This window comes from Micromys minutus (assembly GCF_963924665.1).
Source record: "Micromys minutus genome assembly, chromosome: 8".
Taxonomy (NCBI): domain Eukaryota; kingdom Metazoa; phylum Chordata; class Mammalia; order Rodentia; family Muridae; genus Micromys; species Micromys minutus.
Window position 1 is genome coordinate 64,639,580 of NC_137977.1, and position 25,879 is coordinate 64,665,458.

General features: G+C 50.7%; 1 protein-coding gene across 3 annotated transcripts in view; it reads right to left on the bottom strand.

Moving 5' to 3' along the window:
- Window positions 1–25,879, bottom strand: part of NFATC1 (nuclear factor of activated T cells 1) — a 106,886-nt gene that overhangs the window by 26,239 nt on the left and 54,768 nt on the right. For 2 of the 3 annotated variants that reach the window (XM_080919902.1, XM_080919903.1), the window contains exons 7-9: window positions 20,537–20,592; window positions 17,162–17,294; window positions 3,582–4,256 (exon numbers count right to left, since the gene is read on the bottom strand). In XM_080919902.1, coding sequence (XP_080776028.1) covers window positions 3,582–4,256; window positions 17,162–17,294; window positions 20,537–20,592 — 864 coding nt within the window. The remainder of the gene's footprint in view (window positions 1–3,581; window positions 4,257–17,161; window positions 17,295–20,536; window positions 20,593–25,879) is intronic. The other variant, XM_080919904.1, reaches the window with a different exon arrangement.

Sequence of the window (25,879 nt, forward strand, 5' to 3'; positions counted from 1 at the left end):
GATGGAGCTGAAAGACTTGATTGTGGCAAGGGCCACAGGGCGGTCACCATACGCGTGTGCATGCATGTGTGTGTTTCTGTATATGTGTATATGTATGTATGTATGTATGTATGTGTGCATGTGTGTGTATGTGTGAGAGTATGTGTGTGTGTGTGTGTGTGTGTGTGTGTGTGTGTGTAGAAACAGACTGAGACGGTACTGTCTCTAGGATGCTTCAGCCACAAAACTGGAAGCGGGTTGGCTGCATGGCACCAAAGCAGTTCTGTGGCAGAGTCCCATCTGCACAGATGCCTCGTGGTATTTTAGGAGTTTCCAGATGTGCTTGAAGTGGAAGCTCTTTGTGCAAGAGAGATGCTCACATTCACATGTGTGACCAAGAAGAACACATCACGCAGTTCAGTCCCATGACGGGCAATTTAAGCAAACATTACAGAAACAGTTAATGTTCGGTTTTGGTGGAAACATTTTTTTTTAAGACTACATTTAAAATAATGTGTGAGCCACGGCACTGGCACATTCAAAATCTAACCATAAAAGTTTAAATCAAAATCTTAAGTCTTATGCAGACCATTGGAACGAGGAAATTATTACTGAGGTTTGTGAGTGGGTCAAATACATTTTCAACAAGACTTAAGAGTAGAAACAGAAAAGACTCCTGGAAAAGGATTTGTTTTCTATCCGTGATTTAAATTGCTCCTTGAGATGAGGAGAGATTTGTGCCACCCTCAAATTCTAATGTGTGGCTTTGCAAACCCAGTGTGAGCCACGCCAGGCACTGTTCACACAGGCACCGATGTCCTGATGTCTCATGATGCTTAGACTGAGAATTTATGTGTACGGAGGGACACGGGCTCTCAAAGCCTAGATGCTATGTTTTAGAACTGCCTTCCCCCTCCCCCCCCGTGTTCCCAGAAAACAAAATCAAAATGCCCAAAACCAAACCAACCAACCAAACAAAAACCACATGAAAAACAGTCTCTGTTAAAACCTACTCCTCCTCTGCCCGCCTCTCAGGCAAAGGCAGCCATAAGGATGGCATCAGCATCCTGTGAACCCTGAAGCCCCAAACACTAAAAGGCTGGTCGGGGATCAATGTCCTACATTGTTTACGCTGTGCCTCAGAGCTTGGGGACCTCCAGATCACTAATCTGTCCCTGTGTCACTAGTCCATCCCTAGGTTCCTTCCAGCACTGTAAGGAACACAGGGCTGTGGGAGAGGGGTCTGTGAGTACCCACTCCTATCTGACAAATGGAGATTCCAGAAATCAGGAGCCTGAGGCCTGTTCTACCCTCCTCCAACCTAAAGACTAGGAGAAGGTCACCCCCAACCTTCCTATGTTCAAACAAAGTTTGTCTTCCTCAGTGTATGCCTCCCCGTTGGGTAAACTGAAGAGGACAAACTGTCTTTTAAGCAAGAATTTGGGGGAGAGAAGAGTCTGACTTGATGAATTAGATTTTGAGGTAGCTTCTGTCCCCCAGCCCCTGCTCCCATGCTCCTCCCTTGGGAAATTCTAACTAAGACCCACTGGAAAACACACAGTATCCAGGACAGGTCTCTATGCCTAATACTTGCCTCTTCTTCTTAACCTTCATTTCCTGTTTTCTAGATCAGCATCCTTCCTTTGCACCCCAACAGGGGAGATTCTGAATTTTTTTTCTCAGGGCACACAGTAAAATTTTAAAAAACGCAACCCATGCCACCTATGAGCAACCCTAGTCCCGAGTTCTGCTGTGTTGCTTCCTGGACACAGTGCCCCCCACCCCAGAGGGCTCACCTGCTCCCATTCAGTGCCCATAACAAAGCTGGTCTGACGTCGGCCACAGTGGCCTCTGGGTCAGTGGGAAACCTGGCTAAGACCAGCTTCCTGTCTCTGGGCCAGAGGGCACTGCCCAGATGTGGGAGTTCTGGGCCAGCTGGTCACATGGCCTCTGACCACATGACAATGCTCCCACAGGCCCAGACCAGCACTCCCTGAGGCAAAGTAGAAGGCGGGACTCTAGACACAGACTCCAGTGTCCATCCTGGCCACAGTGTCCACTTGGGCAGGTATCAGAAACACAGATAGACTCTCTATGCTAACAATGTGATGATAGAAAGCACCCCTGGGATCCAAGCCCTGCACTTGTGTGTAAGCCAAAGACAGGTGACACTTGTCAGGGTTACTCAGGGCAGTGACAGTCTTCCAACATGGATCCAAACAGAAAAGACCCAGGGAGGCCCGGAGCTTCTCACAAGTCAATGAGGGCTTATTCAGAGGCAGATGAACATGGCCAGTAAATGTACCACAGAGGAAGAGGAGTACCTGGTTCTAAGTCCAACAATTGAAGCTATTTTTGAGAAAAAAAAAAATGGCATAATTCATTCTCCCAAAGCTTTAAGTTATGAGTACTTAGAGGGATATTCTATAAAAAGTTTTACAGTCCCGGAACATAAGCTCCTTGTCAACCAAGTGCCTGAGGTAGGGGTGGGGCAACCCTGGATCTGTCCACAGGGAGCATCCCCAAGACAGCTCACCCCATGCCTGGGGCCTCAGGAGAAGGTACAAAACCTGGGACATACCACCTCTTTCAAAGGTTCCTTTGGAACAAAAGGGCCGTCGGACTCACAGGAAGAATCACAGGGAAGGGTGGCTGAGAGGTGGCAAAGCCTTAGCCTCAGCGGGGAGCTGAGCAAGCCCTGGCGCCATCCTGGGCCTCACTTGAGTCCAGGTGCAGCAAGGAGCTGGACCTGTTCCAGGTGTGCTGCTCGGCACCTGGCCTGGGAAACAGCCTACATCTGGGGAGACCAGCTGGCCTCAGAGGGAGCCCCAACTCCCACAATCAACCAAGCCAAGCAAGCTGGAAAACACCCACTCTCAGTGGGCAGTACTCTCGGCCTTCAGTCACGTGACTGGACACTGTGGCAGTCATGTGGTCAGGAAGGCTCATTACTCAGCAGGGACATCAAGGTGTCCAGGAGAAGAGTAACAAGCCCATGGGGAACAACAAAGGCACACTTGGTCACTGTGGAGAAATGTTAGGATTCGGAGAGTTTGTGCCCACCACAAGCAGTCTAGGCACAGCTAGACATACTACATATGTGTCTGTCATGTCCTCAGTGATCTGTACTAGGCTGGAAGGACAAAAGTCAGAGTGGACAAAGGACCCTTGGCATCACTCCCACCTGCTGAGATCCTGACACTGCTGTCCCATTTGAACATTTTCACAAGGCCACCTACAGTACCACTGCCCTGAACCAGGCGTTGACTTAGAGACTTCTCTCTAAGAAACTTGTAGGTGCTCGAACCACAACGGCCACACACTCTGGGGGAGGCCTTTTCTGATGTGACTATCTGAGGTTGACGTGGGCAGCCATTTGCTTTGCTTTTGACACCAAGTGTCAGAGAACTAAGTCTGAGCCAGTCTGGCTCAGGTGGCGAGGCTTACAAAGATGGCCAGGGGCAGAACCGCTGACACGCACGCAGCCTGCTGGCCGGAGACAGTTCTAGAAGGCACAGCTTGGGAACTGTCATCCACCCGTGTCGCCCTTCCTTCCCAAACTCAATGGCTGTGCATACACCTGCTCAACTGTGGGCACTTACCATCATCCAGGTACAACTGGTCCAATTCCTCGGGCTCTTGCTTGATCACTACAGGAATTGGGGCCAAGTTATGGTCATTGTCCTCACACACCTCTGGCAGTACGGCTGGAGATTCATTTCTTTGAACCTTCTGCAGTTGTTGCTGCCGGTGGCCCATGTCAGGAGGGAGAGCTGAGGGCTGTAGGCAGGCTGGCTCGTGGGCAGCAGTTGGAAGTGGAGAAGAGGGGCTGTTGGGATAGAGCACTTGTTGGCGACCAAGGGGACAGCTACTGTTGAGATGTGGACTCACCTGCGGCTGTAGCCTGGCGGATGGGGGCTGCTCAGGCGAGTTGGGCTGGATAGCCATGGCTCTCGGCACTTCCTGCATGGTGGGGGCCTCCGAAGCTGGTGGCTGAAGTCCAAGGTGACCAGTGTGGCCTGGGCTGGTGAGGCCTTTGGTGTAGGCAGGAGAGGAAAGGTCATGGAGTTTCGGGCTTGCGTTGGGAGACGTGGGCATCAGCGTGTTCCTCTGTGAGCAGGGAGCAAAGCCAGCCACGAGGCAGGAGCCAGGGTCGGGAGGCATGGTGAGCTGTTGGCCATAGTAAGACCTCGGCAGAGGACTGAGTCCCTGGCTCATTGGTCCGCGGGTCAGAGCTGGTTCAAAGTCGTCCGTGGGTTCTGTCTTTATAATTGGAACTGTGAGGAGGGAAGAAAAAAAGTTAAATAAATACAAGTGGCAGATGGGTAGGCTCGGCTGTGGCTAGGATACCCCAGGCAAAACAAACAGCGTCTTGACTGAGCCCCTCTGTTTGTCCGGGTTCTCCCACCCAATTAAAAACGGTGCGTCACTGGCTGGGAAAGTCACAGCTGGTTCTAATACGGAGAGGACTATTTTCCTTGGAATCTCCCCCAGCACTGGCATGCTGTAAAAATCTATTTGCAAACGGCAGTAGGAGCTTTGGGCCTGAGGGCCTGTGTGGATTTGTAGCAATCAAAGCGAAAACTTCAGCTTGGATGGCTCGCTCTGGAACGCCGCTACCGTCGACTCCAGTAAGTTCTGCTAGTGTGGAAACTGAGCATGCACTGAGGTGGCTTCAGTGAGAATCCAGAGGTGAATGACCATATGGGACAGGAGAGAAGGCAGGACACACAGAAATAGAAGGACACTTTCCTGTGGGCGAGCACACCCAAGTAAGTAAGGACTCTGAAGCCTGCCCCAAGAGACCAGGCAGTCCCAGGAGACCCACAGCCTCAAACAGGGCCTCCCAGGTCTTCCTCTTCACTCTGAACAAGAAGGCCCCAGTGCAGGGAAGAGCCACAGAGAAGAAGATATCTCTGTGGCCTGGAACTAGCCCCAGGCTGTGGCCAGAGCAGACTCCAAGCTTCTGCTTAGGGGCTCGGTTCCAACAAGATAGTTAGGATGACAAGACTGTCATAAGCAGGCGAAGAGGTGCCAAGCAGACCCTGGGACCCTTCTCTCCCCCACTGGCTTCCTGGCCACTGTTCTCTTGGTAGTCTGTCTCTTTTATCAGAGAGCCATCTGGGTGGCTGTGGTAGTTCGCAGGTGACCCTCAGCAGCACTGTACTGCATAAGCCATGTACATGATAAGCAAACAGATTCCTCTAATATGTCTCTCCTCTTCACACGCTATGCATGGGCGGGTTTGGCAGCCGGTCAGCCATGCGAGGGACTGCCCAACCACCAAGGCCTCCTTAAGAGGCGCGTGCACACACACTCCACGTACAAGCACACATGTCACAGAGGGAGGCCCGGCTTCTCCTCGAGTAAATGAAAGCAAATCTGCATTTTGAGGAAAAATCGTTAGCTATGGTCTGAGCCAGCAGGAATGCGCATCTGGTCTTCATTAGGACCAGGCCGCAGCACCAGCTGCTGGGAGCCACGAATGTGGAGCTGAAGCCTGGCTCCATTGGGAGCTCCCTGGGAAGGGCAGTGTCCCGCACGGAATGGGGGGGGGTGTCCCACAGTAGGCCTGGATGCTCTGCCCCAGACTTGGGCTGGGGATAAGCAGCAGCTTGCTGCTCTCTGGGCCTTCTCCTCAGCTCTCAGTGGTAGGTCACATGACCCCCGAGCGCCAGCCTCTCAGTCTCTAGGGCCACAGAAGGCTATGGACCACTGTTGCTCTCCTTCTCCCATGTTTCACTCATTCTTGTCCTTAGGACTTCTTCTGGCTCGAGTGGGCGAGGCAGGCGCTGGAGCTGCTGAGTCTCAGAAGAAGCTGACAGACATTCCATCACAGGATGACAGTGCCACTTAGACTGTCAGCTTGGACCCTTGTGTTCAGCGCAGAAGCCACTCTTGGCTGAAATAGCACTGTTCTCCAGGTCAGTACGCTGTATGCTAGTCCAGGTGACCCAAGGTGTGACCCCAGGATGACCCACAGTGGCACATTCAGGTGGCTTGAGCAGGCGAGCCAAGGGCAGCAGCTAAGGAGAGCTGCTCTTCACTCGCTGTTTCGGGAGCCCTCGAGAGAGGCTGTGGAAGCCCTACTCATGGCTGCCCGCCACGGCTCTGGAAACCAGGTTGCTCGTTGCTGGCTTTGTGCCAGAGATGCTGCACACACCTAATCAGGTGGTCATGTGAGAGAATGGGAGGCCGTCCGTGGGCTGCCAGAATTTCCTGTGAGTCAGATGCCACAGAGGTGGGATATAGGTGCCTGGCAGTGTGCTTTATGGGTTGCCTCCCAACAAGGCCTATAAAGGTCCACCTGTCTGGAATCCAGGGCTGACCTCAAGGCACACCTGGGTCTCAAAGGCGGGAGGCACCTGTGGACAGAGGAGTGCCCCTAGTCACACAAGAAGGCCAGGCACATATTGAGATTGAAGTGCTTCAGACTCCAGGCTGCCTAGAGACAGGCACTTGGTGGCTTGGCCATCTCAGGATCTGGAAAAGCTCCTCCCAAGTCCTCCTACTGTGCTCCCCATCTGTAGAAGCTGAGTCCACAGCCCCAACAGCAATTTGTTGCCTCTGGAGCTGTGGTGGCTAAGGAAATGGCAAGGAACAGGACCCCCAAGGCGAGTACTGCTTACACATAGCGCTTCCTAAAGAATGCCCCCCAGGGAAGACCTAGTTCGGTTTGCCAGCCACCCTATCTGTCCTTCAGCCATGGGAATCATAGGTGCAGGTAGGCAGAGGCTCCTTTCTGGGCAGGTTCCCAGACTGCTTTGTGGGATGGGACGCTCTGTTAATAATGAGGACGGTGGACATCCTGGCATTTAACACAAAGGGAAGGAAGGGAAACCCATCCCTCTGACATTAGAAAGTTGAATATATGAGGTCAGCTATGGGCCCCACCCTTCCTGAGGACTGTCTCTCCCAGGAGCTGCTAAGGAGCGGGAAGTCCCTGGCCATCTGGGTTCTACAGCTTACAGTGAAATGTGTTAGACAGGTACTAACTCGGCTCCAGGCAGGAGCCCGTCTAGACGGTTCTGTGGGGGTAAATCGTGCTTCAGCAACGACCCCCACTCAGCATCAGTCCAGCTGGTTCAACCACACTGTAAATCCAGAACTGGCAAGAACTCTTCCGAAGTCAAAGCCTGAGAGGCACCTGGGGCAGAACCGAGTGCAGCCAGTTTCTGGGATCACAGGTCTGGTCTGAAATACGCACCGATGTCGCTAAGAACAAAACTACACCAGCAAGAAGAATCCTGAGTTTGAGTCCCACCATTCAGATCCGGTGTCTGTATGTGAAGGCTCAGTGCTAAATGAGACCACTCATTTTCAGAGCTTGTGATTTTTTTCCCTAAGGTACACCACTGGAAGGTGAATTATTTCCAGACTGAGCTGCTCTGTTCATGGCAATGGGTCCTCAGCCAGGTCCCAAGGCCGATGCAACCCTCCCATAATGCAGTCTATAAGATCTGTAAAACCCACCCCCAACTGCCCAGCATGACATGAAAGGCACAGTCCCAAACACAGCTGCCCAGTAAATGCCAGAGAATGTAATTTACCTGCTACATAGGGGCAGGGACTTGGAGCGTGGACTGGACCTGAGCCAGCAATCCAGAGGCCAAGCAGGGAGTGGGTGTGGTGGCTGCTCTGAGGAGCTCTACAGATAGATTCTGTTGTTAGGACCTGTCTAAAATACCCCAGCCCCGCATCCCTGCATCAGCTCAACATCTCGCTGACCACCTCATTCTTTCTGCCACCTGAGTGGTCACCGAGACAAAATGAGTGCAAGAAAGATCCACATGTCCATGAGGACATGAGTCCCGATAGTCTAGGTTGGACTCCAGAGTTTCTATTCACGAAGGTGCAAAAGAAACCAGGATTGGGGTTAGGTTTGGGGTACACCCTGTGCAGTCCCTGTCATGTTTGGTCATCCCTTTTCACTCAGTCCCCTGCCTCCTCCTGTCTGGTTATCTAAACTGGGACAGCAGCTTCACTCAAGAACTACCACGCCGCCACTCTGGCGGATGCAGCCTGTTTGATTGGATAGATGGGGACAGAGACTTGACTATCATCATTCCAATGACACTATCTTATACTCGGGTGCCTCACCTTCAGAGCTCAATGTTTGGGGGACAGTGTCACACAAGTCAGCGCAAAGGGAAAGAAGACACAGTGTATGTCTCCCGCTATCTGCTGACCCTGAGGTGGCAAGCCTCTGCTTCCTGTCCAGAGGACCCTGTCACAGCTTGACATAGATGTCCATCCCTGATAGAGGCAGCTGGGCCACATACCACTCAAAGACAGAGGCCCCTGGTCATTAGATGGTCACTCAGCACAGCTGAAGACTTCTTGAAGACAGAATGACCTGTCCAATTCTGATGGCCCTTCTCTGAGGTTTCCCATACATGCCTCCTCAACTGAAGTAACATACCACCCTCCCAGTGTCTGCAGAAACCCCAGGACTATCCGTCTCAAGACGGCCTGTGTCTGCATTTCTCATGTGGAGCTGAGAGCCTTGCAGGATAGGGCCTCTTGCTTCCTATTAGTCAGGAAATGGAACGTGTGCTCCACAGAAGCCCCGGGCGCTGGTCTGTCTCCTGCACCAGAGGGAAGCAGGAATGTGACGCAATGTCTCCGTGCTAGGCTGGGTAGGGGGCGGGGAAGGGAAGCCAGTGCAGCAGAACTCACCGCAATGCTGTGGACTGGCACGCTGAAAACATGGCATTAGCAAAGCTGTGAGTTTATAATGTAGAGTTTATTATGGAAAGCAAGCACATGAAGGATTAATGGCAATCTTCGGGGCCAGCTGTCAGAGACAAAGCATGCCCTCATGAAGAAGGTGGGCTGCTGGCTCCTGCTGTGACTGCTTCCTCAAACCCAGCACAGCACAATGCTGGGTCTGTGTGGCCATGGGAGATGTGTGTCATTGTGTGTGCCTGACACTGTGTGCACCTGACAGCTACGGCATCCACTGTAGCCCAGCAACCTTGTATGCTTTGCCTCCCCCCCCCCCCCCCCCCGCCTCGGGGCACAGAAGGACTCTCGAATGCAGGTGCTGGTGTGGTGAGCCCACTCCTTGCAGAGTCTAAGGACAGCTGAGGGGTTTGACCTGGAGTCACCTCAAAGTTTGTATGCCAGGTTGGGACTCACTGGCCTCCAGGATTTTTCCAGCTAAGTGTGGATGACACCATCAATGGCACTTGCTCAGTCATGTGATGGGGAAGGGTCCTTCTCAGTCCCATCTCCTGCAGCCCCTGCAGTGATGGTCTATGGACCAAGGCGCCTTAAAGAGAATTCCTTTAGACTTGAGACTTACGTCTAGCAAATAGTTCTCTGTTTCTACATTGCAATATCAGGTTGAGGACGCCTCCCAGTGAGGCCAGCCAGCTTCATTTGTGAACCACTGGGCAGGTCATGTTTGCTTGATGCTGTTCTCCTGGGTCTCACCGAGTTTCACCTCTGGGCTTGTCCTTCCATGTCAGGCTGGGGAGCTCTTTATGGGCTGCTATGCTTCTACAATGTCTTACAGGTGCTCTCCGAAGGCTGTCTGCTGTGTAAAAGGTCCAGGTGAGAGCCGGGGTCTCTGTGGCTTGGATCCGAGGCCCTCCCCAGTGTGTTGCTAAGGATTAAGTTTGTTCTGAGCCTGGGGCTGTTAAGTATAGGCACACAGAAGGCTCCTGGGAGATCCTGTTCTTCTCTGTCTGTCACAGGACCTTCTGATGACATCTATAGTGTGAGTCTAGAAGTAGCCAGTTGTGTCTAACTGTCCCAGCTCCCTCTGCTGCCCTGCTTCCAAGTCATCCAAGTGGACAGATGACCGCCTATGTCCTAGCCAGGAATTTGGGTGTATATTTCACAAACACTCACTAGGTGGGATAGAGAAGAGGAGCTAAGAAGGTCCTCACTAGGACCCAGGAAAAGATGGAAGCTCTGATTCAGAGATTGGCTTTGAACCTTAAGTCTGATCACCTACATGGGAAAGATAGGCAAGGCCTCAGCCACAGGGACCCACACTGGCTTCCCTAACCTACAGCTGCGCTGGAATGTGGCTCAGTGTTTAAGAGCGCTTGCTTAGGGTACAGGACAGCCCAGGTTTGACTATCAGAACAGGGAGCAGGGTGGAGAATGACTCTCCTCTAACTGGGGCAAGTGGAACAAGACAGCTCTCTCCTGGAGTGATGCAGATATGTCTTTTATTCCCAAAATGGGCCTGATGATACATAGGCCATATGCCTGTGCTTGAGGGAGCCTGGATGTGTCTACTGTGGACCAAAGCCATGCAGACAGGCTGTGGTCTTCTTTGCCTGGGATCAGTCAAACATCCTACGGACCCTTGTGCAGACAGATGGAACGGTTTCCATTTTAAACACAGCATCCTGGTTCAAGGTTCCACCAGCTATCAGCACTTCAGACTCCCAGCTATTTTATTTGGGGGAAAATCATGACAACTTATTAAAAAACATTAGCAACCGAGCAACCTCGCCAGCCAAGTCTCACTGACATCTGAAACCTGTGCCTCCAATTCCCCAGCATCTGACACACGAAGGAAGTGTGGGTGCATGAAGAGAAACCACGCAGTTGTGTACACAGTGCTTTTGTTGTTTCTGTTTAAGTATTCTTGCCTAGCTCAGACCTAAGCGTGAAGGGTGCATACAGACAGATACATTGTCATCACACACGATACACGATAGAGACAGCGTGGCCAACGTGTGACCGTCGGGTTAATCTGCTCCTACAGCGAGACAGTAGGATCTATGTAAAGATTCTGAGACAGAGGTGTGGGCACACAGCCTGCTTTACCAGACATCTGGGCATCCATCAATGACAACCTGTACCTTCCTTCCTTCCTAAGCACCAATCCCCAATAGGACATTTGGAGGTGGGCTTTTAGGCCACCATTAGGGTTGCTGGTGACTGATGTTTAGCCAGCTTATGGCATCTTGTCATTGTGTCGAAGCAGGTGGTTAGCACCCTTACTGATCCTCTTTCTTGTGCACAGTGAAAGCTGCCAGGCAGACTCGGACACCAAGGGACCTGATGCCTTCCCGCGGTCTTCACAGGAAGTACGTGCCATACAAGTGTGGATGGATGCCTTCTGTCTGAGTCCTGTTGCTTTACTCAAGTGCTGTGACTTGAATTATTGTACCAGCTGTTTCTAGTGCTGGGCAAAAGAGGTTTTGTCCAAAGTCTGAAATGCCTATAAAACAAAAGTCAGACTGTCTTCACGGCAGAGTGACATTAAAGTCTAAGCCTCACGATTAACAATAAGTCAGGGGCAAGAGAAGCCAGGAACTAAGAACACCTAGAGCCACACAAGCTCAGGCCAGAAAGGCTTCACACATCTTCCTGCTGAGTATCCTCAGATCCTACAGGACCTGTGAGCCTGTGGGTGGGCGGCCACACTTGCCACTCAGGTGCCTGGTGCCTGGGCAGATGTGTGGATCCCAGCTTCCTGGGGACTTGGGAGCCAACGATTGTCTTAGATCTGGAGCATCTGCAAGGGGATGCAGTGGGAGGACTCCATGGAGGTATGTTCCGGCAGAATACAAAATCCTGAAGGGCAAGAGCTCAGCCCTCTGGGGACTGAAAACAGCACGTGCTAAAAACTTGCTGGCTCAGGCCTTTTATGCAGGACCTCATGGGCAGCTGAGATTTGGGACTGTACCCTTTCCAGAAGTATCAAAGTTAGCACAGAGGCCAGTCATGCCACAAGGTCCTGACCCAGAGAAGGAAGGGAATGGCTTGCTGCCTGTGCACACTAGCCCACAGCCCAAACAAAGCAGCCGGGCCATATCCAGGTGAAGAGTGATACACACTCTTGACGGTAGCAGATGGCACAGAAGGACATACACACTGAAAACACACACCGGTGATGTTTTATCCACTGGCTCCTGAAGCTGATCTTTGTGCTTGGATGGAAACTCTCCTTCCAGCAGCTGGGGCTCTGGGGCTGACATACTACATAGGGCAGACCTGGGCGGGGCAGCCAGGGACCCGAACGTACTTCACAGGTGGCAGATGACAAGCAGAGCAGTCTGCTCCTGCCCACCCCCTGCCCATGCACGTCTCCTTCATGCTCAGCCTCCTTGGGTGCTCAGCTCACTCTGACTCACACTTCTGTTTGTTTGTGGTGGCACAAGGCCCTTAGATTTCCAAACAAAACTACCTTCCTGCCCTTCATCCTAATGGCCTATTGTGTTCTCTGATCTTCCACAAGAACACACAGGGCAAGGCTGCCCTTGGCCTTCCTCCCAGGCCCTTGTAAATTGCAGGTTTTCTATCCTGTGGTTCTTCAGCTAGGGGCCCAAACATCTCAGCCACATGGTTTGCTCTCTCTGTCTCTGTCTCTCTCTCTCTCTCTCTCTAGTCAGTTATCTCCCAGACAACCTTCTGCCCTTCATCTCCTTCCCTTTGTGAAAATGGAAAGTCCACAGAAGCACAAGGTATGTGCCTATACATGGATACACCATATGGTTAAGAGGCCTGCATCTCTCTGCACCATCACATTAGCACCCAGACAAGCGTGCCTCTGGCATTTACTTCGGTTTGAGGCCTTCTAATACTTGGGAAGACCTGGGAGATCATACAGTACAGAAATGGCTTCTTCTGATGCCCAGCCTTCCTCATGGTACTGAGGGGCTGGTATGGGTCCAAGTGTTAACTCCTTATTGTCTTCACGACAATGTTGGTATGGGACCAGATTGCCTCCTCCCTGGAGATGGATTTGAGAGTTTAAGGGGCCAGGATTCCTTGATGCAGAGGTCCAGCCAGCCCTTGGCCATTCTCCCAAATGTCTACTGACCAGTGTCATTTGAACATTGGCAAATAGAGCTACAATGGCCAGTTGGTTGATGAGGAAATTAGAAGTTGAAGACAGCTCTCCCTGGCCCAACCCAACCTGACCTCTGCTCTCTCCACAAGGAAGAAAATCGAGAGGCAGGGTCCCTAGAATGAACACACCACATTGTGATGCTTGCTGTTTGAAGCCTTTATAGGCTCTTGAAAGAAGGAAAGGCTCAACTGTCCTGGCTTTAATCCCAACCGACTATTACATTCTGGGACCTCTCCATAAGATAGCCTTGGAGTGAGGCAAGCCCTCAGACCCTCTCTCTGGGCCTGCCCAGGCTTCTTCTAGGATAGGAAATGGGTGCTTCAGCAGACAGCTGTGGGCTCTGCACAATACTGCTATGCCATAATGGTCTCAGGTCTTTTCAGTAGAGTTGTGGCCAAGGCAGTGACTGAGCTACAGAGACCATTATGCCTAGAAACCATGATAAGGTGGGGGCTCTGCTTCTATGTAGGGCCCAGGTTTTCTGCTCAAGTCCACTCAAGTGTCTGTGATTCTAGACTCTAGGGATACAATAAAGCGTTCAGCAGGAGTGGTTCGTTCCTCTTACTCCTCTGACATGAAAATAGATCTTAGATGCGCTCACTAATGATCAGGAAGGGTTCAAGAAAGTTCCTTACGGTATTTTAGTCTCCAGAGAACTCATGGCTCCACCCCAGAGTACATGCAAAGAAGTGTGTTGGGGAGAGGGTGTTAGAGGTTCATGGACTCCTGGCCTTTGGGGCCAGCCTGTCCTTGTGGGCCTCAGGGGTTTCTTGACTGACATTGGTCCCGCTGAAATGCTTTTTCTACCCTACAGGCATACACCGGTCTCTGTCACCAGGTGAGTCTCTGTTCTCACTTAGGTACCCAGTGCTAGGAGTGGGGTCAGGGTTTGGGTTAGATGTTCCTGGACTCAGGATGGCCAGGGGACTCCTAACTAGCTAAAACTGTTTCAGACAAACTGACAGAATCTCAGAATCTTATAGTTTATTGTGATTTGTTTTTTCATCGTACAGAAATACTGACTTTTGGGGTTACTTTTCACAATGAAGTGACTCTCTTCTCTTTTTAGGTACCCCTACACCTGAGAGCAGGTACCAATTCCTGCCAGGAATGACTGGGGGAAAGAGCTAGTCTGAAGTCTCAGACTGGCAGAGACTCTCATCTTGGAACCCAAACAGGAGACATCCCTGCACCCATTCATCGTTCCAGAATCATAATTGACATGTTGGAATAAGGGCTCAGATCTAGACATTCCTGGCATAGCTCTCTCACCTCATGACAATGTCTGTCCCAGCCCCCACAGCTCAGTGAGGAAGATATTACAGTATCATTTCAGGGAGTAAAGCAAAATTAGTCTCGGGTAGCCCGGGAGGCCCTCCCTGCCTGGGTCTGGGCACTGAGAAGTCTCCCCAGTTTGCAGGTGCTTTTAGCATCTATGCCTGATGATTATCCCAGAGACCCACTGAGTCTGCTGCAGGGTTTCCAGTGAGTGTGCACTGGCCTTCTCACTTTGCCTTTCTTTCAAGTGGAAACTTTCCCTGTTAGACAAACACCAGGAGGAGGAAAGGAGGTGAAGCTGCCCTTCCAGGGTCATCCTAGAACCACACACCAAAGATATCAGTACCCCCTGCTCAGAACTCAGGGGTCCCAGCCACTTGCCCTATTTTCCTACCACCTGACCACTGTCACAGTTAACTGAGAGTAAGGGAGAAGGATGGCCCAAGGTGGATGTCAACTAGGCGAGCTAATTTGCTGTAGAGGTATCAGGACACAGGTAAGGTGACAAAGGAGTGAACAAAGCCGGCGTCCCTCCTGCCTTACACACAGTAGAATACCTTGGACACTGACTTCCAACACCCTGAAACTCAAAGGGGCCTGGACAAGGGACAGTTTTGTGCAAGAACAGGGCCCTTCCACAAGGGTAAGGGAGAAGAGTCTGATGCAGCCCCCTTGAAACATCCTCACACCTAAGTTTGAAGGAAGACTAAAACAAGTCTCGAATTTATACATCTATAGATTAAAAATAAACTTCACAGGAGGGGTTTGAGAGCATTTATTCCTACTTTCTCAAACACAGAATATTTGCTGACCATAAGAACCTGTGTCCAAGGTGATCATAGACATGTAAAGTACAAGTATACGTGGAATAACACAGAAAGACTCAGGGGGAAGGCTTGTAACTTCAAAGCCAGTGTCCAAGAGGAAAGACGGAAGGATCATGGAGCCAGGCTCATCAACAGCCACTTGTGTGCCCTGGAGAGTCCCCAGGACTCAAATGCAGCAAGCTAAGGATATAGGAGCTATGATACAGGTATTGGTCAGCACTGGTGTCCTCAGAGATACACCCCAGGGCAACAAATGCCACGGAGCACAGGGGGAGAGCACCAGACAGAACACGGGACACGGGAACTGGGGTTCTCCATCTGTGTGTTTATTTAATAAACAACAACAACAACAACACATGTGGGTAGCCAGTCAGGTATCAGGCAACGAATAATGCTGGGATTCAACCCTATGGTGGCCAAGGTCTCTCTGAAGGAGCTCACAGTCTAATGGTGTGGAAACACGGTCGGTCCCCAGGACCACGCTGGAGGTGGGCAGCCATCTTGGAGTTGGAGGCAAGATGAAAGGACTGAAGAGGGGTCAGGACCAAATGGGTGAACATGGAAGGGCTGAGGAAGGCCTGTGCCGCGCATAAGGATGATGGGAGGTTCCACCAAGAGGCTCTGTGGTCTGTGGGGGGCAGACTGGTGCAGAGCAAGTTCGTGTGGAGCAGCTGGCATGCTTGGGTGCTCATCACCAAGGGAGGGCAGCGTGGGAGGCTGCGTGGGGGACAGTGGCATACCCAGCCACCAGGCCCTGCGGCTGCACAGGACACTTGCACCGCAGACCCCTCTGACACAGCGCCCTTTACAACAACTGAGCACCCTACAAAACCCTCCATCAAGGACTCAAATGTGCATCAAACAGCGGGAGATTAGCCTTCACAATGTTTCCACATTGTTTTAGAAAATGTTTTTTTTTTTCTTTATAAAGTTTAGACCTTTTAAAATCTTAGATCAGCCATGCTTAAAGTACAGGTCGAACACAATCATTGCACTTGTAAAAAAAAAAAAAAGATTTGTTTTTGTAAGAAAGATTGTACATTATTTCACAAAAGGAAGAGACTTGTGAAATTAACTCCAGGGCAGAAGCAGGATGGGGTGTGGGCAGCTGTTCTGGGGTCACCCACAGCACTGGCAGTTACTTATACTGATGCCCTTGTATGGGAACATAACCAAGTTATTGTCCTAGTTTTGAAGAGCTTTTCTAGGTGTTTCCTAATAAGACAGTTGGCTTCAGAATTTAAATACCAATTTTTCTTGCTGTCTAAGCTGTTCCAAATGCCTTTACACTTCAAAAAAAAAAAAGAAAAGAAAAAAACAAACCTGAAACCTTAAAAAACAAAGCAGAGCAACAACAACAACAACAAAACCACCTTGATTTTTACTAAGATAGCAGTAGCTGCTTTTACAGTATTTATTGTGTAACTTCCCTCTTAGTTATATGAATGTCTTAAGTTTTTAAAGGAAAAAAAAGTCGCAATTTAAAAAGGTTGTTGACATAGCTGAGCTTACCCAAAATACAATAGAACTCAGGATAACAACCCACACTCTGCTCTCTGTATACACATCCTGCCGCAGGAGAATGACCTGTACCACACAGGAAACCCTGGATGCCTGGGACACACCTTTCTACACACTTCGGGGGCGGGGGCGGGGGGAGAAGAGTTACAAAAGGTATTTTCTTAAATAAAACACCCTAGAAAGTTGAAAAGGTGAGCTGATCATTTCCGAATGAAGAAGCCGTTCCCCAAATGAGTAAACTTGGGCAGAAGAACTTCCATCTGAAAGTCCCACGTCACCAGGGGACAGCACTATTCAGTGGAGACATACTGCATGCTGTGTGGAGCCGTCACCATGAGGACAAGATCATGTCTGTTCCCCAGTGACCAAGGCAGGCTTATTTTTGAAGCTACTTACAGATACTTTTTTTCTAACCCAAAGACTCACAGAGGTTAGATGTCTGTGAGGTTATATCCAGACCCCATCAGCCCCTGAGTGAGGGCTGCTTGGTCTGCTGCACATTTGCAAAAGGCTAGCAAGCGATTACCCCAGCATGCACCAGTCACAGGAAAACACACCCAGCTTCGCTTTTCTTTGAGGGGGTGGGCGACTTGATCTTTCTTGTGAAGAGGCTATCTCGTGGTGTGAAGGAGCCACACTGTTTTTAATAACAACATCCTCTTACAGCCTCTTGCTCAGTAAAAGCCTCCTCTCCGCTCACTCTCAGAGCTTAAGGTTAGAAAGACAGAGTTACCATTGGCAGGAAGGTACGTGAAATGCTGGTACTGGCTTCTCTTCCGCTTCCCGTTGCAGACATAGAAACTGACTTGGACGGGGCTGGTTATTCTCTGGTTGCGGAAAGGTGGTATCTCAACCACCAGGGAATTCTGGTGGGAAAACAGCAAAGAAGAAGCAATCAGGACTTCACAGACCAGGAACGCTTTGTCTCCAGGCATCACTGCCAATCAAACAGCTGTCTCTGGCTACCGAGAGGGCCTCCGATGGTGACGTTTGTGTGTGACCGGCTCACATGTCTGATCATGAATTGACCATAGGTAGCATGCACTTGCTTCTTAGGGAAGCAGCACATCGGCTTCTCACATGGCCAAAGGCTGGGAGACCCTTATGGTGGAACTAACACATAAAGAGAGAATCTTGTGGGCATCTCTCAGAGGGTGGAGCTGCCTTACAACCACTGGCACAGCTGACTTCAGTGGTCATGGCGTCCCCATCAGGAGGACAAAGCAGATATCAGCCAGGGCAGTGGAACAGTTGAGAACACAGCAGATAAAGCAGGACAGTGTGAGGTGCCTGCTGCTTTCTTTCCTGTTTTTAAACAGAAATATGCAAGTTTTTTTTTCTTTTTTTTTTTTTTTACATGCTCTTTCAAGGGCAAACAAAAATGCAAGCCATGAATACTTGGAACTGAGTGGGAACACCCAAGTGAGGACTGTGAGCTAGAGTTAGTCCCAGGGGTGCCCAGCCCTAGGTAACCCCCCACCCCCGCATGGGGCAGCCGCCTCCTGGAAGGTCGGGGCTTCTGAGTGCCCCACCTGATTTCTGCTGAGGATTTCAAATCCATACATTTCTTCATTCTGTTTCTTTTATATATGATTTCAGTTTAACAGGCCAGGAAAAAAAAATGTGTCAGGAAAATCCATGGTATCCTTTCTGTTGTTAAAGTAATTAACCATAGCTTGTTATAAGGGTCGTGAATCAATGGTAGCAAACTTTATTGAGTTATGTTAATAAAGTCTCAGCCTTAGAAACAGAAACCAGAAGAATCTCAGCTCTGGCCTCTTTTAGTACAGAGAGCCTAGCACTAACAGCCCTTGGAGGCCAGCACCAGGGCAGGACTGGCTAGGGTACCCTCTGGGCTCCATTCCCTGGGCTCCATCTCGGGACATGCTTTCTCCATTAACTTGCTGCACCCACCCTCAGTGCTAGAAGAAACCAGGGTGGGGGAGGGGCGGGCCAAGCCTACAGTGCACTTGCCTACGCAGTATGACCACCTTCACAGGAAGCAGCCCCAAAACTGTAGCAACTCAGGCCTGGGCTGTGTCCAGCTTTTTGTAATCTGTCTGTAGAGCTTGAGTTCAGTCAGGTGAAAGGAAAGGGGCCACCCCATGGTGGTCATTAGGACACTGAAGGGGACATTAAATAGTACTACTGCCTATGGGCAGCTGGCACCCAGTGGTGGCAGCTACTGCCCAATCTAAAAATGAAATGGTTCTTCAGAAGAAAGAGAGGAGAAGATACAGCAACATCTTCTTGTCAATGCTTAGGCTGAAGGAACAAAAAGCCCCTGAGGCCCCGGGAAGGAAAGCTGAAAGGGCTGAAGGGACAGGCTTCCTAGCACAGGCCTCAGGAAAGCCACCGTCTGAGGTTTATATTCTTAGGTGCAGGCAATGCATAAGCACATACACAGAAGAAGCCCATCTTTAATGTATCTATGAATGCAGTGTGTGTGCAGGTATGTTTCTGTGTGTGCCTCTATGTGCTTGTGTGTGTTTGTGTGTGTGCGTGCACACTCGAAGGCATTCACCTGTGCAAGTGTGTGTATGTGCCATTGCCTTCAGCATTTCCTTAAAGACAACTTGAACGAAGTCAAGAGACAAGACTGAGGCAGAGAAGGACTTCCTCAGTGGGAGGGAGGGAGCTGGGCACTGTGGGTGAATGTTTAATGTTTCATCCTAATGGTCAGGTATCACTCCGGCCAGGGCGGGGGACTTTCCCTTGACAAGTACTTGGAAAGGTTTCCTGAGAGTGTCTCAGTGCCTGACAGGAACTGAAGCAGGAAAAGATTTTTTTTTTCATCCTACTAGACTCTCCTAGAGGACAAGAAGGCAGCCTGTGCCTGCTGCAAGTAAAGCAGACACACTGACTGCTGGGCTGAGGAGCCAGGGCAGCCTGTCCACTCTGTGAACCCCATTACCAGCATGGGGTTCGTGTGATTCCTGCTGCCCCGTGTTCACAGAAAAGGTCCTTCACTCAGATTTGCCTAAGGTCTTGGACATCATTTAAATCCCATTTCCATACATTAAGGGCGCACCAAAAGCTCCTCGTGCCCTGTGGTCACAAGAATGCTGTCCGGACTGTTGGTAAGAAGTCCGTGGAGCTGAGTTATAGAGTTAGGGAGGGTCTGGGATGTCTTCAAAAACCTACACACTGGATTTTGTTACGTTCTTCTGAGACTAGACAGATATCACACAGGACTCGGTGATAGTTTTCCGATTTGTTTGAACATACAGTTGTTTTAACCATCTGTACCCTAATGTCCAATTAGAAGACACTGCTGGGGTAGGGAACATAGCTTAGTAGTAGAGGACCGGCTCAGCCTGTGTGGTCCTTAGTTCACCTTCCAGCACTGCAAAAGTCAAGCAGAGAAGTGAGCCAACTGCAGGACTGTGCGGGCAGACCGGAGTCAGCCAAGAGGATCTGGCTAGAGGCGGTCTCCAATGGCCACTTCAGATGACGAGACCCCACCAGCAGTCAGAAACATGCCAGTCAGAAACATGCCAGCAGAAGTATTCGAGACAAAATTAGCCAATCACAGACAATAATGACCTAACGTGAAGGTGAAGAGGGCAGGTGCGTATGAGTGCAGGGAGACGGACCAATTATGTCACCCACGGGCAAAGCCACACGTTCACCACTGATCCTCAGCAAACCCAACCAGCAGATCTGAGCTATCCGGTTCGGTCTGCCCTGCCATCCGCGTCAAGTTCAAAACAAGAGTGAAGGTAGTTGAGGCGTTCTCTGGAGAGGGTGGTGGCAAGTCACACAGGCAGGGTGGCATGTCCAGGCAGGTGCTGGGTGCCCATGAATGAGGCTCAGAACACCAAGATCTCCCAGGGGTAGCCACTCAAATTAGTGAGAGAGACCGAACCTGGTACCTTTAAAGAGCAAAGCACACCCAGAATAAAGAGGCCTCAAGCTCTGTCCAGCTTCTGCCTCCTGGTTATTGTTACTGTCTTGATTCTATCCTAATAGCGCTTGTTTGGGCAAGGGGCTTGCAGTTGAGTTCTCTACTGCCTCTGTCTTTTGTTTTAAAGCATCGTTTTATTTTAACAAACAGGAGCCCCAGACTGGCCCCCTGCGTTTCTGCTGCAGGCTTCTAAGTACTTACTGGCTTGCACAGGTCTCGGTCAGTTTTTGCTTCCATCTCCCAGACGTGGTGGCCATCTGGAACAAAGAGCAGAAAGGAACCTGTCACTTTTGGGGAGAGTATATCTTCAAAACCGTTCCAGGTCACCCAGAAACCGAGGGTCGGGGAGGAGAGAGTGGGAAGAAAAGTAATGTCATAGTGCTCTGGGTCCCCTAGATACTCCGCCCACGCAGGGGATGGCGTGAACTGACCTGCTCCAGGGCACTGGACCTGTGGACTTAGTGAAGTCCAAAGACTCTGTCCTGTGTGCCTTCTTTGGAGGGGCCCACATAATGGAGACTGTTTCTAATGTCCATCCCTGTATCCAGGCTGACATTGGCCACAACACATATCAGGGAAAGGGACAGAAAAGCAGAGAAAGACAGGGAGAACACCCCTAAAAAACAGCAATACACAACATGTACCCCTCCCCCCAAAAAACTCCAGTAGTACACAACATGTACTGTACACGAAGCTCGGCTCTGCCACCTGGGATGTCCCACCAGTCTATGTGTTTTGGGAAAAGTCAGAGCAATGCCCCAGCCTCTGTCAAGAGGAAACGCCGAGGAGATACGAGAAGCCTTTCTTTGGCTATTTCATGCCACATCAGGACCTAGAAATGCAAAACACGTGGTATTTTTAACCTCAGCCCAGTGGCTGTTTGCATGTTTAAAAAAATATTAAAGGGCTCTCAGTGAACAAACTTATTGTTCTCAGCTGTCGATGAGGTGTGGGCCTAGTGATTAGAGGAAGGGTGTCTGCCACTCACAGACTCTGAGTCCCCAGTCCTGCTGACAGGCTCATGACCTGGGGACAGCTGGGTGGCCACTGAGTTGACGGCTATTTGTCCTGGCTTTTATCTCCTCCAAAATGAAGTCAGTTCCTGAGATGAGCCGTTTCAGGCTCACGCTTAGTTTCTGCTTACACCCCATTTGTCTGTCACTAACCCTACATTACTGATAAATCAAACACCAGCTTCTTCCCTCAGTGCTGGACAGGGTGGTGGGTGGAGGGTGGAGGCCCAGGGTGGAAATGTGAGTCACCAGAGGCTCCAAGAGCCACCCAGCCTCACCAGGCCACACCAGCTTCCAAGACACCCCAGGCCTTGTGCAAATGCCATCAGATGAGCCCATGAAGGGTTCTAACTCATCCCTACCCAAGCCCCTCAGGGAAAACGAGACACCCCTAAAGCATTGTAATGTCAGAAGCAGTGAACCCCTAGGCCTTCAACCTCAGCCACACATGCAACTATAGCCACAAGGGTCAAACAGGAAGTACCCCCATATGGTTCTTTAACCGTGCTCTGGGTGTGTGCTCCAGACGCACATGTATTAGACTTGCCCTCCACAAGGGTGAGGCAGCAAATGTGTGCTGCTTTTTTTTTCTCTTAAAACTTTATTTAAAAAAAAAGAGAGGGATACATGTAGAGATTTTTAAAGGCATTTTGGCATAAAACTATATGAATATATTTTTGTCAGTACTTAATTCCTTTAGAGGTTTGCTTTTAACACAGCTTTCAAGTCTCCCAGGACAAGGCTACTCTCTGCCCCATGCCCCTGAGAATCTACAGCTTCTTTGCCTGTCCAGAGGCATGCCAACTGTAGTGTGGCCCCTGTCATCCTGAAAGCTCCTGCCAAGACTAGGAACCCTGTGGAGAAGGTGCAGCCTTTGTATCTAAATAGAGACTGCATAGTATGCCTAGGGAGGGAAAGAGACCGAGGAATTTCATGGGGGGAAAGTAAAGAGTTTCTCAGTGGTCCAGTCACTTCTGAGAATAAGAGGAGTTCAGATTTCCGAGGAGGGGATTTGTCTTTTCAAACACTGTGTTGAAAGCTAGTGAACTGCGGGCACACAGGGGCTGGGCACTGAGATGGCCTAGGCGTGGAAACGAAAGGGGTCTTTCCCTCCCCTGTCACGGTGCCTGTGAGAGATGCTCCCCTGTCCCAGCAGAGTGGCTGAGAAGGTGCCATTGTGACTTACCATGCCAAGACTGACCAGCCCCTACCTAGCACCATGCCAACCACCAACAGATGAGACAGACAGATCACCCATCAGATTCTGTTCCCCATTGAAATCTGGTTCCTTGGGGCCACCAAGATCTGTGCTGCAGTCAACCGTCTTATCCCAGGCCAGGCGTTCAAAGCCTGGTCCCATCCAGACCCAAGTTCTCCATCTTCGGTTGCTACATGGACAAAACAGTGACTGTTCCACTCTTTGAGCTCTGATGGCAGCTGAGTGGACTTTGAAATGTATGCATAGCAGGCTGCCTCTGGCAGGAGACCAGGCGCCCAAATGATGTGGAGATGGTCCTTTATGCTCCTGAGGGAATCATCAGGGTATCAGCCACGAGGGGTGCCCTGGACCATCGGATGAACACACAGAATCCTCAGCTAAGACACCCCTCCTCGCTGCTCAGAGGCAAGTTAACCAAGCGCTGTTCAGAATTCAGCCCCTGCCAGGCAGGGAGCCAGCCGGCCATCCTAAAAGGGCCTTTGTGTCCCATCTTATCAGGAGCTCCCTACGCTCCCACTAGGAAACTGTGCTCCAGTTCAGAAGTAAAAATATTCCAAATCATTAGGGAATTCCCTGCAGTGTGAGTCATCGGAAAGGCTTCCCCACCACACCCGCCCAAGGTTTCCACAGAGCCAGCCTGCAGGTCTGAAGCTGCTCCATTGGCTGCAGGGCGCTGCTGCCACCGCAGGCCCACAGGCCAGTCACACGCCATGGTAGGGGCTGAGCCACTGTTTCCACACGTGTTAGCAGCTGAAGTTTATTCAGGAGTGGAGAAGCCTCCTGAGATATGTTTTGCCTCCTCCTTGGGATGGGGCAGGAGGCTTCCTCCTTGTAGCCCTGTGTCTGCATCCCATCGGCCTGCAGGGAGGGGTAGGTCCAGACACCATCGTTGGGAAGCATGGGATGGATGGGCAAAGGGGCTGGGTGAACACAATAAAGGTTGTGCAGAGCTGGACTGCAGAGGGGTTCTGTGTGTAGTCAGCCCAGTGTGCATGTGGGTTCTCTAATCCTCGGTGCCCTACAGAACTGCTTTTCCTGGGTTAGGAGGGCAGCTTTGAACCCCACAGCAGAGCGCCCAGGTAAAACGGGATTTCCTTCCACCCCCTAGCATTTTGGAAATCTGGTGGCACTGGATAACTGAGGACAGATTCACACCCAGGTATTTTGTGCCAGGAGGAAGACACGGGCACACACAGAATCTTGTTTATGAACATTCACAACAACTCCATTCATGATAATCACGGAGAGTGGAACCACCCATGCCCACCTGGCCTGGCCATACGGGGTACTAGCCAGTCACAGACATGAACAGCAGTGGGCTTACCAACGGGGATAAAAACGCCATCTGGTGAAAGAAACCATTCAGCAAAGCACAGGCTCTGTCTGCCTCTACTGACAAAAAGTATCCCCAAGAGGGAGAGCCACAAGGTGCGGAGAGGGGGTGGCGGGCATCGGGATGAGGAAGGGAAGAGCCGACAGCTCGCTTCTGCTCTTTGCAGCTAAAATAGAATTCAGAAGCTGGACATGATTCAGCAAACCCCCGTCCCTGGGGAGGATGGGGGGAGGGCTGGTAGCAATGGCACCATGTGGTAGGAGTGTGTGGAAAAGCCTTCTCAGTTAGGCAGGATGCCAGAGGGCTGAGGGCCAGGCTTGTCCTTCACAACAGGTCGCTCTGCTAACTAGCACTCTGGTCTCTTGCAGAGTAGCCTGCCTCCCTGTCTCTGTTTCTCTGTCTCTCTCTGTCTCTCTGTATCTCTGTCTCTCTGTCTCTCTCTCTCTCTCTCTCTCTCTCTCTCTCTCTCTCTCTCTCACACACACACACACACACACACACCTCATCCTTCTCCCCAGACTCCACCCTGAAAGCCCCAGCATCTCCCACATGGGCACTCTAATGAGTACTTCCAGTACTGGAACCTCACAGCCACACCCAGCCACACCTTCACCGTGCCAGTGCTTATGGAAGAGGGACTTCTTTCATGGAGATTAAAGTATCCTGGTCACAAAGCAAATAGCTGCAAAGCCACAGGAAGTGTGCCCTGTGAGAAATCTGTATGTGTATACACCGCAGGAACTAGGCAGAAAGGGACTGGAACTGTGATGGTCACATGCAATCCTGAAACATTCTAGGAAGAAGAGGAACCAGAGTGTGGAGGACCAGCTGCTTATTTGTAGGGCCCCTGTGGCTTCTGTCTTAAGATGGTGAGTTTGGCTGCCCATGAAGCCCACAGTAAGACCCTGCCTGTCAGCAGCAGGATCTGAGGCAGACCTCTCCTACCAAGCAGGCCTTTGGGCTGAGTCTACTTTCTGAATGCCTAGGGTGGGTCTATTGCTGTTTTTCCAAGATCGTTTTCTACTTGTAGAAATGCTGTCTGTAAAAGAGATTATGGGTCTAATCCCAAATTTACTTCCCTCACTGGGTCAGTGATTTCTGGAACCATGTAGAGCTGGGCTTATCTGTAAGGTGGGACTTCAAGGGTTCTCTCTCTCCAAATCTTCCTGAGTGGCTGTGCAGGGTAGGCCCATGGAACCTTGCCTGACCAGGTCAGCATGGCGGTATTTTTATGCCCATGGTGAAAGCTAGCGTGTGTGCACAGGGCTAATGACATCCGGAACCTGGGAGCAGACACCATCCATCTGACCCACCTCAGCACCACAGCCAAGGAATTGAAAGAAGGCACTTTCCTACAGCCGGTCATGACCTCAGAACGTGTGCGCTCCTATAGCTGACCCCAAGATACCCGAGGAAGCTGCACCTGGGGACTCGAGGAAGCAGATGAGAAGATGCTTCTGTGGGCACATGACCCAAGGCACAGAGATTAGATGTGGTAGGACACCGGGAATTTCACTTCCATCCCATGGGAGGTGAAGCATGGCTGGTTGTCTCTGTGGAGGCCACATGGTGCAATTTCAGGAAATTTGAGGTGTCCCTGCTCAGCACTGCAAGCGGCAGGGACATTCTACAAGGGGCCAGTGGAGTAGTTGGTTACATCACATAAGTATATATTAATATAACCACACCAACGCCCTCACATGCAACCACACATACCTCATGACACATTGACATACATACACATTCACCTACGCTCAGTTGTATATAAACACACACACACACACACACATCATATACACAGTAACACACACTCCATGCAGAGACACAGTTCTATACAATACCTTCATTCCACCTAAGCTGGCTTGAAACTATTGATCTCTCTTTAGACAGCTTCCTTAGTCATGGGACAGTGTCATCGACACTAAGTGAAGCCTGTGGTCATCAACAAAACGAAGCAAACAAACAGAAAGGAGCAAAGA